The sequence below is a fragment of the Gymnoscopelus braueri genome (genome assembly GCF_963280865.1).
Source record: "Gymnoscopelus braueri genome assembly, chromosome: 13".
Taxonomy (NCBI): Eukaryota; Metazoa; Chordata; class Actinopteri; order Myctophiformes; family Myctophidae; genus Gymnoscopelus; species Gymnoscopelus braueri.
The window spans coordinates 37102013-37116459 of NC_137615.1; the positions used below are offsets into that span (position 1 = coordinate 37102013).

Genomic DNA, 14447 nt, shown 5'->3' on the forward strand with positions numbered 1-14447 from the left:
TGAATATCTTTCCGTGGTTTTGTCTGCTCCGCGGACGCCATTGTTAAATTAGTTTCGGCTTGTTTCGAGTAGGGAAGGATCAGCGGACACGTAAATCCCGCCCACTACATTTGATTGGGTAAAGCGAGGCCTGCTTCCTGATCTGAAGGCACGCCCACGCCCACACAGTGCGTACACGTTATGACGAACCTTCACGACAGATTCCAACGCAGAGCAGAATCTGTTCTTGAGAGATTAGGCTAAGTGTGACTGCTTAAATCAGCTATTGCCCACCCTACAAGCAGACAGTCAGAAGTGTACAGTGCTGTGTTTAATAGCAGCATGCAAGTCACAGTCCTGACACGAAAACCACTGAAGTATCTTGAATCATAGCACATTTCCTGTTCCCAAGAGCCTGGGACATGTTTCTCTAGTATCTGGGGTCATTTTTCTCATCTTGCCATTATTGTAATTCAGCCAGGAGCTCTACGGCCGAGTTTATTCTAGTGGGAATCGAGTGTGTCCGATCCCCTGATGCTTTGAAATGTACCCATGAGTCAGCCGCTGTAATAAGATCTGATACCGTCAGGAGTGATTCATTCACATGGCGCTGTGGTTTCAGCCAATATATCCGGAGAGCCTGCTATCATCTAAATGCAACTGAAACCAATGGGTAATCAAAACAACACTCTCCTGTTGTTTTCATGACTTGAGTTCACACTCACACGTCGTTTGCTAAGTTACTGTACATGGGAAACTGTCTCGCCATCGTAAGATCCCATCTGTGTTATTAAGTCTTTTGAGAAGATATAGCATCCATCTTTTTTGCTTCATTGCACCGTTGCTTCTGTATATCTGCTCTGTTTATCTCCTCCATTCTGAAAACTCTAAGGCTTCTAAACTGTCTGCTGTTTCCTTACGAAAAATACCACCAGTTTCCTTACGAAAAATACCACGTTTGATATCATATCATATAGCAGTGGGGGTCGTTTTCATGGTTGAATTATTAGCAACACCGGTCCTCTGTGACTACTTTGAAAGTCTGTCAGATCTGTGCGACTTCCTCCCAGAATGGCCAGATACTCTGCCCAGCTTCCTCCAGAGAGCTGCGTGACATGCTTACTGGAATGAATAGGAATGCACATACTGTATCGTCGTTGTCGGACAGAAACCTTGTATCTCCATTTTGTTTTATACTTCGCTGTATGACAGGGTCACGGTGTCGCCAAGTTGAAAGTGGTTAAGTCTGACTGTGAGTTCTATAAATATTTAGTCAATGAAAGGATTTTTTGTATAGCTTGTGACTAAATAATAACTATTGATGGTTGCTCAGGTGGTCATAATGAGTGCTTGGGGAGCTTTTAAGGGCTGTCTTGCTCAGGGACACTAACTTTGACATGTAGCCTACTGTATAGGCTACTGACCTTCTGATTACCATGCAGACAGCCTCTCCACCCACTAAGCTTCAGCCACCCCATTATAAAACCTGCAGGTTCCTAAATCTTACAATAACAAGCCCTCTATAGGAAGGTGTTTTCTTTGTTGGCTTTGTTTGAAATGCCTTCATCGTTTAAATGTTTGTTTCCTCACAGGATGGATGACATCCAGCTCTGCAAAGAAATCACAAGGTTGAAGAAGGAGCTTCAGAAACTGGTCTCGCTTCCAGGTGAACTTAGCTATCTGGACATGATATAAGTCCAAATAGTATCGATCATCTTTATCTGTTGCTTCTGTACTCTGTCAGTGATCAACTAGATCTTTTTATTCCTTTCATTCTCACTGTATGGTGAAACAGATCTGAAAATCACACTTCTAGTTCATAAAAAATGCAGATAAAGCAGATAATGCCAATATATCAAAATAAATTGAAACTAGTCATAATAGATTTGGGGAACTGACATGGCTGTACTCTACTGTATATGTTATATTTCTGTACACTTGATGGAAGTTCTCTAGTGCAACTAACAATTTCTACAATGAAAACATGAAGGGCAGAAAATAACTCATCTCTGGTGATCGCCTTTGAATAACATTGTGATTTAGAATTTCAAGGCTTCCTCTTATTGCAGTAGTGATCACCATGAAAATATTCAGAAAGCGTGACTCCCTCATCGTCGCTGTCGGGTGGAAACCTTGTATGTCCAAAACCGTTCCTTTTTTTAAAAAATATTATTTTAAAAACATTTAAAAATAGTGAAAATAGCAGATCTACAAGCTTGTGTGCTTGTAGATCTGTTATTTCTACTTTGTTGTGACAAATGATGATGAAGTGGGGCTTTAATTTACGCAAAAACATAAAAATGTGAAACTTTGAGAAACAAGGTTTCTGCCCGACAGCGACGTCATGTTGCCTGCTATGTATTCTGCATATAGAAGGTCATCCCCATGACAACGCAAAGGACAAGTTGCACCGCAGAAATGTGATGATTTTCATTGTAGGATTTTCAGTTCTATATTCTATATAATATTACAGGAACTTAGATAAACCTCTAGTCTAGACAGTACATTTTCAGCCTTCTTCACCAATAATGTGCAAACTCAAAGATGTCCCTGGCTTTGAAAAAGAAATAAAACATCAATTGTTGGTAAATACCGTTGCATAATGAATGGATGTCTGAATGATGAACCTCACTATCTGCACATATAGTAATACATATTAATGAATGCGTTGAAATGACCCCACCGTACTTTCAACACTCAACAAAAAATGTTCTGTGACTGTTGGACAGACAAAGACAAATCCAAGGAGGACAAACTGCGAGAAGAAGAGCTGCTTCTGCAAATTCACAAGCTGGTGGAGACCAGAGACTTCCTGGTGGATGATGTGGAGTTTGAGAGGCTGAGGTGAGACCATGCAGCATCATAATCCACAATATTACAAGCTACAGCAATGTGTTGGACAACATTGTTCTTCTCCGAACATAATATATACAATATATAATTCAACAGATTATACTTGGGTGTATATACCTGTAGTAGGAAAAGATATTCTGGTTGTTATGTTGGGTATCCAGGATATCACAATGCTTCTGTTTGGCACCCCATTTGAAATCAAATAATAAAACGGCAACAAAATAAATAATAAATATATGTTTAATTAAGAAATATTAAAAAAACAATGAACAACATTATCCTTGAAGCAATGTGCCCACCACCACATAGGGAGACTGCCCCAGTGTCTAGAAAGGTAAAAGGATACCATATGGTAATTCTCTGTGACAGGTTTGATATCCTTTAAATGGGTTTCTGCTCCGGCCTGGACAGCTGATTTATAATGTCATATCCATTCACCACAGCTGTGGTTTATGGCTGTATCTAAGCAGGGTGAATCTCTTCTCTTCGTTCTGTACTGTATGTATTTTTTACACTGGATCACAGAAAGTCACAATCTGCAGAAGCAATATGTGGTATCTTCACCACACAGATTGACTGTTTATGCCACTAACATTAGCTGTCAACCAAGTATGTTGCGCTTATTGTCTGAGTGAGAAGGTCTGATTGACAGTTTTCAGACAGGCAGCAGGTGGTATTTGTCGGAAGCCATCATACTTTCATTATTCAGAGAGCAACTAAGAGGACCAAGGAGCATGGAGGGAATTGTGTGTTTGCTGCACTGGTGAATTAATGAAATAGTGTACGTGTTTAGCCTTTTTTCTGAGTGGGCTAAATGATCTGCAACATGTGCAGCCATTTGGGTACAGCTTAAGTTGCTGTAAAACATACTGATTGAAGCCAATTAAAATGTAAATAACATGAATTCATTATAAATTAACTACATACCAGTACCAGACCACTTAGAAACACTGCCTAGAGAAACTTCCACAGACAGACATACTTAGGGGATATGACATAGAAAGATTTTCACAGCCAAAATGTGCTCGAAGTACATAATTAAATCCTCCCTTTGCCTACAGGGAAAGAGAGGAAGACAGAGAAACGTCAGACTTCTTACAGTCCAAATTCCCCAAGACTTTGAGCAAGACACCCGGTAAGCATGTTACCATGGCTCTATGACTCTGCAAAGCTCCACTCTTTAACAATTCTCTTCAGCAACTTCAAATACCTTATTATAACAGGACGAATTTCAATGCTCTGTTCAGTTTTGTTCTGCTGTTTATCGTCATGATATTTGAATATATTTGAATATGATGAGGATAACAACAGCTGTCATATCCTTGTGAATAAAGCACATTAATACTGTTGCTTTTTATTCAGGTCATCCACAGGACCAAAGAGTGGCCTCTAAATCCCAGCAGACATCAACGCCATTCCTCACCAAAACTGGGCTGACTCTCCTGAAAGAATGTTGTGGCTTCACCTGCTCCATTATGTAGAACAACATCCACAGGGGACACACAATGAGAACACTTTCTATGTATGTAGATGTGTTTGCGCTTGTGTTTGAGTGACTGTGTGTGTGTGTGTGTGTGTGTGTGTGTGTGTGTGTGTGTGTGTGTGTGTGTGTGTGTGTGTGTGTGTGTGTGTGTGTGTGTGTGTGTGTGTGCGTGCGTGCGTGCGTGCGTGCGTGCGTGCGTGCGTGCGCGCGCGCGTGCGTGCGTGCGTGTGTGTGCGTGCGTGTGCGTACATGTATGTATACAGTATGTGTGTTAAATGTGCCTCACCAGAAAAAGACAGTCTGCATTGATGTGCAATTGTGCATATAATGAAAAGATGGTTTAATGTCTGTAATATAATAATTTGTCATTATTAATATGCTGCAGTGAGTCCCTGTGTTCTAATGTGCTGCAGCAGGTACACTAATTGGTTGACATTCTGTGGATATTTGAGTGTTTCCTTTCCAGTGAATGGAAATTAGACACTATCATGTTTCCTGTGGCTATGCAATTATGCATTTGTGGTGTATTAGACCCTGATACTTCAGACGCCCCTAGCTGCTAAGTACACCGTGCTAATCTCTAATTGCTCCAGTTACAGTACCTTTGGTATTCTGTGACATTTTGTCACAGATCACTGGAACCCTGCTTAGCCTTCAACATAATGGGCGTCCAGGTGACGCAGGAGTAAAGTTCCTGCCCACCACCATTAGTAGAGGCCCTAGGAGGGGTCCACGCGTACCCTCTTATTTTTTTTTCTAGTTTAGATTTTTGGCATCCATAGGACCTCTAATATAGGGATTTTGATGATCCCAAGAAAAAAAGTGGTCCAAAGTGTGTTTTTTTCAATGTTTTATTACCCCTATGAGACCTGCAGGATTGCTGGCTGAAACGCCAGCGAGACTGTCTTTCGGAGACTGTGGCACGCTCAAATTTAGACGTAGCCCAAAGATAGCGATACCATTTGATTCTAGACAACCTCAGGTTTCCAATGGGACGAACCTTGTCATGCGACCTTTTCGGGAAGGGGGCTAAATACCTAAGGATTCAAAGTTAGACAACATTTTGTCGAGGGAAAAACGTCCATCACTGTTTTCCAAATGGTCCCCTGAGCTGTCACCTTGATATAAGTGAATTGAAATGGGTTACATGTATACCTACAAGCCTCCCCTGTACATAAATGCCACATTTATGCCAATCTCATGCAGTTTTGGGCAAGAATCATGCAGTTTATTGCATGCAGTACAAATATGTAATTGCCGCATATTGTAAAAGGGAGACCACTTTACTGTATCTATAGCTGCATGAGACCACTCTACTGTATCTATAGCTGTATGAGACCACTGTACTGTATCTATAGCTGTATGAGACCACTGTACTGTATCTATAGCTGTATGAGACCACTGTACTGTATCTATAGCTGTATGAGACCACTGTACTGCATCTATAGCTGTATGAGACCACTGTACTGCATCTATAGCTGTATGAGACCACTTTATTGTATCTATAGCTGTATGAGACCACTGTACTGTATCTATAGCTGAATGAGACCACTGTACTGTATCTATAGCTGCATGCATGAGACCACTGTATCTATAGCTGCATGAGACCACTGTACTGTATCTATAGCTGCATGAGACCACTGTACTGTATCTATAGCTGCATGAGACCACTGTACTGTATCTATAGCTGCATGAGACCACTGTCTGCATCTATATCCCACTATACTGAATCTAAACCGCTGTACTGCATATAGCCTATAGATTACTTTACTCCATCTATAGACCACATACATTGACCACTGTACTGTATCTCTATAGACCACTATACTGCATCTCAACTCAACACAACTCAATGGGGGGGGGGCGGGGGGGTCCACAGATGCACTACAGTGGTCTACAGATGTGTCTATAGAAGCACTAGAGGAGTCTACAGGTGCACTAGAGTGGTCTACAGATGCACTACAGTGGTATACAGATCACGCCAGTGGTCTACAGATGCACTAGAGTGGGCTACAGATGCACTAGAGTGGTCTACAGGTGCAATAGAGTGGTCTACAGGTGCACTAGAGTGGGCTAGGGAGGCACTAGAGTGGTCTACAGATGCACTAGAGTGGTCTACAGATGCAATAGAGTGGTCTACAGGTGCACTAGAGTGGGCTAGAGAGGCACTAGAGTGGGCTAGAGAGGCACTAGAGTGGTCTACAGATGCACTAGAGTGGTCTACAGGTGCAATAGAGTGGTCTACAGGTGCACTAGAGTGGTCTACAGATGCAATAGAGTGGTCTACAGGTGCACTAGAGTGGGCTAGAGAGGCACTAGAGTGGGCTAGAGAGGCACTAGAGTGGTCTACAGGTGCACTAGAGTGGTCTACAGGTGCACTAGAGTGGTCTACAGATGCACTAGAGTGGTCTACAGGTGCAATAGAGTGGTCTACAGGTGCACTAGAGTGGTCTACAGATGCAATAGAGTGGTCTACAGGTGCACTAGAGTGGGCTAGAGAGGCACTAGAGTGGGCTAGAGAGGCACTAGAGTGGTCTGCAGATGCACTAGAGTGGGCTAGAGAGGCACTAGAGTGGGCTAGAGAAGCACTAGAGTGGGCTAGAGAGGCACTAGAGTGGGCTAGAGAGGCACTAGAGTGGTCTACAGATGCAATAGAGTGGTCTACAGGTACACTAGAGTGGGCTAGAGAGGCACTAGAGTGGGCTAGAGAGGCACTAGAGTGGTCTACAGATGCACTAGAGTGGGCTAGAGTGGGCTACAGGTGCACTAGAGTGGTCTACAGGTGCAATAGAGTGGTCTACAGGTGCACTAGAGTGGTCTACAGATGCACTAGAGTGGTCTACAGGTGCAATAGAGTGGTCTACAGATGCACTAGAGTAGTCTACAGGTGCACTAGAGTGGTCTACAGGTGCAATAGAGTGGTCTACAGATGCACTAGAGTAGTCTACAGGTGCACTAGAGTGGTCTACAGGTGCAGTAGAGTGGTCTACAGATGCACTGCAGTGGTCTACAGATCACGCCAGTGGTCTACAGATGCACTAGAGTGGTCTACAGGTGCAATAGAGTGGTCTACAGATGCACTAGAGTAGTCTACAGGTGCACTAGAGTGGTCTACAGGTGCAATAGAGTGGTCTACAGATGCACTAGAGTAGTCTACAGGTGCACTAGAGTGGTCTACAGGTGCAGTAGAGTGGTCTACAGATGCACTGCAGTGGTCTACAGATCACGCCAGTGGTCTACAGATGCACTAGAGTGGGCTCGAGAGGCACTAGAGTGGTCTACAGATGCAATAGAGTGGTCTACAGGTGCACTAGAGTGGGCTAGAGAGGCACTGGAGTGGTCTACAGATGCAATAGAGTGGGCTACAAATGCACTACAATGGTCTACATACCACGACAGGGGTCTACAGATGCACTAGAGTGGTCTATAGATACAGTACAGCATTCTATAGATACAGTAGGTAGTCTATAGATGTAGTACAGTGGTCTCATATAGCTATAGATACAGTGCAGTGGTCTATATATACAGTACAGTGGTATATAGATGCAGTACAGTGGTTTATAGATTCAGTACAGTGATCTATAGATGCAGTACATGATCTCATGCAGCTATAGATGCAGTGGTCTCATATAGAAAGAGATGCAGTACAGTGGTCTAGATACAGTACAGTGGTCTCATGCATGCAGCTATAGATACAGTACAGTGGTCTCATGCATGCAGCTATAGATACAGTACAGTGGTCTCATACAGCTATAGATACAGTACAGTGGTCTCATACAGCTATAGATACAGTACAGTGGTCTCATACAGCTATAGATACAGTACAGTGGTCTCATACAGCTATAAATACAGTACAGTGGTCTCATACAGCTATAGATGCAGTACAGTGGTCTCATACAGCTATAGATACAGTACAGTGGTCTCATACAGCTATAGATACAGTACAGTGGTCTCATACAGCTATAGATACAGTACAGTGGTCTCATACAGCTATAGATACAGTACAGTGGTCTCATACAGCTATAGATACAGTAAAGTGGTCTCCTTTTTACAATAGGCGGAAATTACATATTTGTACTGCATGCAATAAACTGCATGATTCTTGCCCAAAACTGCATGAGATTGGCATACATGTGGCATTTATGTACAGGGGAGGCTTGTAGGTATACATGTAACCCATTTCAATTCACTTATATCAAGGTGACAGCTCAGGGGACCATTTGGAAAACAGTGATGGCCGTTTTTCCCTCGACAAAATGTTGTCTAACTTTGAATCCTTAGGTATTTAGCCCCCTTCCCGACAAGGTAGCATGACAAGGTTGGTCCCTATGGAAACCTGAGGTTGTCTAGAATCAAATGGTATCGCTATCTTTGGGCTACGTCTAAATTTGAGCGTGCCACAGTCTCCGAAAGACAGTCTCGCTGGCATTTCAGCCAGCAATCCTGCAGGTCTCATAGGGGTAATAAAACATTGAAAAAAACACACTTTGGACCACTTTTTTTCTTGGGATCATCAAAATCCCTATATTAGAGGTCCTATGGATGCCAAAAATCTAAACTAGAAAAAAAAATAAGAGGGTACGCGTGGACCCCTCCTAGGGCCTCTACTACATGGAGCCTGGGGCTCAAATCCTCCACAGTGCCTCCTGTGCGTTCCAATGAACACAATAGTGTTTGTCACTAGTGCATCCTACAGGTTGTTTGTCATTTCATGACATCGTTTCAGATATGGTCCAGCCTCGGCTTCCTAGATGGATGAGATTGTATACTGTATTAGCTGTTATCTGGAGCACATATTATATTTCTCCACTATTGTGACCAGATCGTTTTAGCATGTGTAGAGTAGATGGTTTTAAACCACAACTTTGTGATAAACAACAATGCTTGAAGCTGTCTGGTTAAAGCATGTTGATCTTGGTGGAGACTTCATATTTCTTGAAGTCTTGGATATAGGATGCTTTGATCAGTGCATGCATTATGGACAGACTTTGAACACCACCTACTACTACTGTATGACACATGAATGTGAAGAATGCATTTACCCATGCACTCAAAGTGAGACTATGTACAGTATAGGTGAATTTAAATAGGTTGCCAGCTGACAGTGTCCGAGTTGTGGCAGGGGTAAAGTTCCCGTCCACCACTGCTGAGGCTAGGGGTTTGAATCCTCTACAGTGCCTCTGGCTTGGCCCAATGAACTCAATTGGCTGTGTTCGAGAGTGGGAAGCTGGGAGGGGAGGGCGATCTCTGTTACTGCACTATGACTCCGACAGGTTGGTCAAGGCACCTTTTCAGCAGGGAGAAGAACTAGGTCAGATGGCGTGGCCCTCCGCATGCATCCATCCTCCTGGTGAAACTCTTAATTGTCAGGTGAAAAGAAGTGGCTGGCGACTCCATGTGAATCGGAGGAGACACATGCTCGTCTGTACCCTCCAACATGACAGCATGTTAGCAGCAACAGGGACTACACATGTTAATAAGTTGTTAACTGCTATTTAAGAGGACAATCACAAGTGCTAAGTCTTTGAGCCCAATGAAACAACACTGTCAATGTTCTTAAGTGGTTTGCCTTGCATTCTTTCACACGTATCATCTGAAAAGAGACACTGTACCTTGTACTGTATGTGTTCTATAATGGTCAATGACTGCAGAATATAGCCTACTGTTAGAGCTCGACATGCTGTTAATTAAAAGAGTTTTAATGTTCTTATTCTCCGTGGTGTAGGTCTGAATGGTACTCAATATTTTCCTTCGACATGCTCAACTACACTACACACGTCAACCGATTAGATAGATTAGACCGATAGATACACCTTTATTAATCCAGTGTCATAGTCAAAACAGCAGTAAGCATGAAACACTGGATATAGGTACAGGTGAGAGTAGAGAGCCATACAATTAAGATTAACAATGAAAATATTAATACAATTCGACTTAAAGTCTGATGGATGGATTTGTACAGTCTATCAACAGTGAATATAATGAGCAAATATACAATCTATATGAACAATGAAACATTTGCAGCAGTTAAGCTTAACAGGCATCTTTTATGGTTCTGTAATCTGTAGTAGGATACAGTAGGCCTACATCCCAATGTGGCAGAGTTAAGCAGGAGTCATTAATCTAAATTAGACCAGAACAAAACGTATGGGGGCTGGTTGTGGAGCTTGACGACTACCAGGCAGCACAGCTGTAGCGGTTTGATAAATGACCATATTTGCAATGGGCGTTTACAACAACTTGCTTTCTTCATCATCACAGTGTAGTGCCATTAACTATGTATTGTTACTTAACAGTAGGTGAATAGGGAATTATTTTTTGCTCAAGCACAACTGCACACATCCACATACACGTTTAATGAATCATCTCCAACACCACCTCTACATACACTTACACACATTCATACGTGGTTATTATGGCCACAAAGAAATAAAGAAAAGGGGGGTGTTGTTGACAAGGTGTCTACATGTGTGGGAGCTTGTGGTTTAACATCTCACCTAACGCATTTCAAAGAGCATCCAGCTAAATCCATGTGTATAACAACTACCATGACAACCAGCTGACATGTGGGGAGAGCGCTGTTGTCGTACGCCACTGTGACAAGAGAACCAGCCGTTCACAATTCTGCTCAGGAGCACATATCTCACCTCAGCTGCCACCCCTCGCCTCCTGCAACACACACACACACACACACACACACACACACACACACACACACACACACACACACACACACACACACACACACACCACACACACACACACACACACGCACACGCACACGCACACGCACACGCGCACACACACACACACACACACACACACACACACACACACACACACACACACACACACACACACACACACACACACACACACACACACATTCAGACGCACTGCGCTCACCGATGACTCATCCTCAGAACGCAAAGACACATTGTGTTCTATAGTGGTTTAGGCTCTGCAATCCTCAGTAGGCCTACACGACAGCATTCTAAAGCCTCCATCATTGGATCCAGATGTGAAAGGGCAAGAGGCTGTTTTAAAATGCTCATGGTTGAACACATTGCCTGGGAAAGACACACCTTTTGGTTTAAAATAATGCATTAGCACCACTGGGAGCAAGATTTGACATGCAGATATCCAGTAACCAAGGCAATGTTCAAGATCATACTTTTCCCACTCTACGCTACCTGAGATGTAGGTGCCTGCTACACTGCTATTGTAGAGTCTTTGGTTCTATCTCATTGGAATTGTATTGAGCATGTTCAGACTGAAAAGGCATGTTTTGTGTGTAGTAATGAAAAGGAACTTCTAAACTTTTATGACCAAGGCTTTCTTCAAGACTTTTACCATAACTAATCTATCTAATATTTGGAAATCACACATGCTGGCCTGTTTCCCAGCCGTAGATAATGTTCTAAAATAGGCTACGGCTGGGAATTGTATTTACAACTAAGACGTGGCAAATCCATGGTTTACCACTGAATCATGTTTTTAAAGTGTTTTCAAATCAATTTTGGTTGCAGGCCAGACACACTAAAGATCCATGTTTCTGCCAATAAATTCACTGCTTGTGTGAAAAATCAAATTCAGTATGAGAAAGCGGTGCTCTGTTTGATGAGTGTGTGCTGTCATTCAGGCGGTACTAATCTATTTGATGTGTGGTTGCTGCATGGCATTCAGGCGGTACTACTCTATTTGATGTGTGTGTGCTAGTATTGAGGCAGTACTACTGTATTTGATGTGTAGGCGCTTGTATTAAGGCGGTACTACACTATTTGATATGTGGGCGCTGGTATTCAGACGGTACTACTCTATTTGATGTGTGGGTGCTGGTATTGAGAAGGTACTGTATTTGCGCTGATTAGAGCAATGGTCACCGAGTTATGGCCATTTGAAATGTTAGAAACTTCTGCAGTGCCGCGTATGTGTGCAATTTAGGTTTATTTAGTTACTTTGAAGTTTTTATAAACTTTTAAGTAGTTATTACATGTGTTACTTTTTACTTACTTTAATTACTTTTAAATATTTGTACTCCATATAGTTAATTCAAAGTATTTATACTCAAGTTTGTTATTTTTAAGTATTTGTACTCAGTTTAGTTTTTTTTTCTGACTTTTGATATTTTTACTAATTGTAAATACTTTTCCGTATTTTTTACTCATTTTAATTACTTTTAAGTGTTTTTACTCATTTTAACTACCTTGAAGTAATTTTACTCAATGTATTTACTTTTAAGTATTTTTACTCTTAAATACTTTTACTCACATTGAAGATTGTTCGTTTTAGTGTCCTCATCCTGAAGACCGAAAGTCTATATCTCCGCCAGCCAAAGGGGGAATCGCCCTTAGGCTAGTGGTTAAGATGTTTGGCTTTTGTGTCCCTTCCCACGCCGGAGACCCTGGTTTGAATCTTTGGTTATAGATATTATACATGATATAAAATGGCAGGATCGAATGCTGTAATCTGACAAACATACAGATACATACAAAATACAATATTTAAACTCGTCCATGGGCAAGTGTGAAAAATAATAATGAAACAAATTGTGATCCATTAACATGGATTTGAGCCATTTTCCTGACAGTTGATAAAAATAAAACATTTGGATCCGGCTGGTTATATAACAGTTCTTTGTATTAGCAAAAGAGACACTCCACCACACTTAATTTGCAGGCTCAGGTGCATAATCATTAGGCTCCACACTGTGAATGTAGACAGGAGGCTGCCCGCAAAACCACCCTAATTGGAAGCTAGGTGTTCTCATCTGCACAGTCGGCAGAGACATTAAACTATCCCTGCAAAGAAAATAACAGGTCTCACCAATTAAAAGCTTTTTCTGACAAGCCTCTTCTCTTAATACCTTACGACAGTGCTCCTCCAATTTCTGGAGCTTTTACAATCCCAGGCTCAACCCTGCGGCAGATGGATCAATTTATGGGTCGGCCCTTGTGTGTTAGAGCACCGTAGGCCTCTTGCTGCCCAGATTTCTTATCAACTGACAAATGCCCATGACATTTAAAGGAGAGCTCTCATTGACAAGTAGTGGAGTGTGTGTGTGTGTGTGTGTGTGTGTGTGTGTGTGTGTGTGTGTGTGTGTGTGTGTGTGTGTGTGTGTGTGTGTGTGTGTGTGTGTGTGTGTGTGTGTGTGTGTGTGTGTGTGTGTGTGTGTGTGTGTGTGTGTGTGTGAGTGTGTGGAGAAAGAGAGAGTGAGGGAGAGAGAATAAGTCAGGTGCAAATGGCAATTACCCCAACAGCAGCTAAAGGGTGAGATGAGATGAGTGAGCTCTCAGGATATTTCACAATACTTACCACCCTGTTAGGGGCAAACGTTCAGCGAAAATAGCAGATCTACAAGCTCACAACATCACGTTGTGACGCTTTGTGAGCTTTTAGGTCAGCTATTTTCGGCAAAGATATTTAGTGTAGAGGGGAAAAAAGAGAACAGGCCTAGTATGGAGCCCTGGGGGACTTATCCATGTCTCTCTCCAGAGAGAGAGAAAGAGGGATAAGTAGTTCATGGAGTCAGTATCCAATCCAACAAACTACTCTGCCCCGACAGAGTCACAACAAAGACCGTGGCCCTTTAGCCACAGAGGAGAAATTGCATTTGCCAGACAGTGAGCAGGTTCCAGATTGCATGGAATCTGTTTATGGTGCCAGTTGATGTTTGTCACATTGACAGTAATGTTGCGACATCTGTGGCATTTCAGCCTGGTTGAACACCACATCGACATTTGCAGTTCCTTATGTGTGGCACCCTGTTAGAGTCCCCTGAGAGCTGAAAGGACAGCCAGCCAGCATGACACCACCCACACTCCTCGCAGGGATGATCAGAGTTGATGGCTGGATGCTGAGGCAGGGATCACAGAGTGCTATATGAGGGCACGCTCTTTTTGCTCTTCAACAGAGGCAAGTGGATTTAAACACTTTATACGTCATTGACCGGAGTCCCCAAGGGGTCTATTTCCTCTATACCAAATATGTTTGCCGAAAATAGCTGATCTACAAGCTCACAATGTGTCGCATTGCGGCGCATTGTGAGTTTGTAGATAGGCTATTTTCACTAAATGTTCACCCCAGGGACGCTAGGGTTAAGTGTTTAAAAATTAACTCCATTTGCAGTAGT

At 42.5% G+C, this 14447-nt stretch overlaps 1 protein-coding gene across 1 annotated transcript in view; it reads left to right on the forward strand.

The window, feature by feature from the left end:
* Nucleotides 1–4313, forward strand: part of LOC308099547 (bMERB domain-containing protein 1) — a gene marked incomplete at both ends in the record, with an annotated part of 9138 nt that extends 4825 nt beyond the window's left edge. Inside the window, 4 exons of the mRNA XM_080448285.1 lie at nucleotides 1572–1645; nucleotides 2709–2823; nucleotides 3894–3967; nucleotides 4195–4313. Coding sequence (XP_080304411.1) covers nucleotides 1572–1645; nucleotides 2709–2823; nucleotides 3894–3967; nucleotides 4195–4313 — 382 coding nt within the window. The remainder of the gene's footprint in view (nucleotides 1–1571; nucleotides 1646–2708; nucleotides 2824–3893; nucleotides 3968–4194) is intronic.
* Between the last annotated feature and the right edge of the window lie 10134 nt (nucleotides 4314–14447).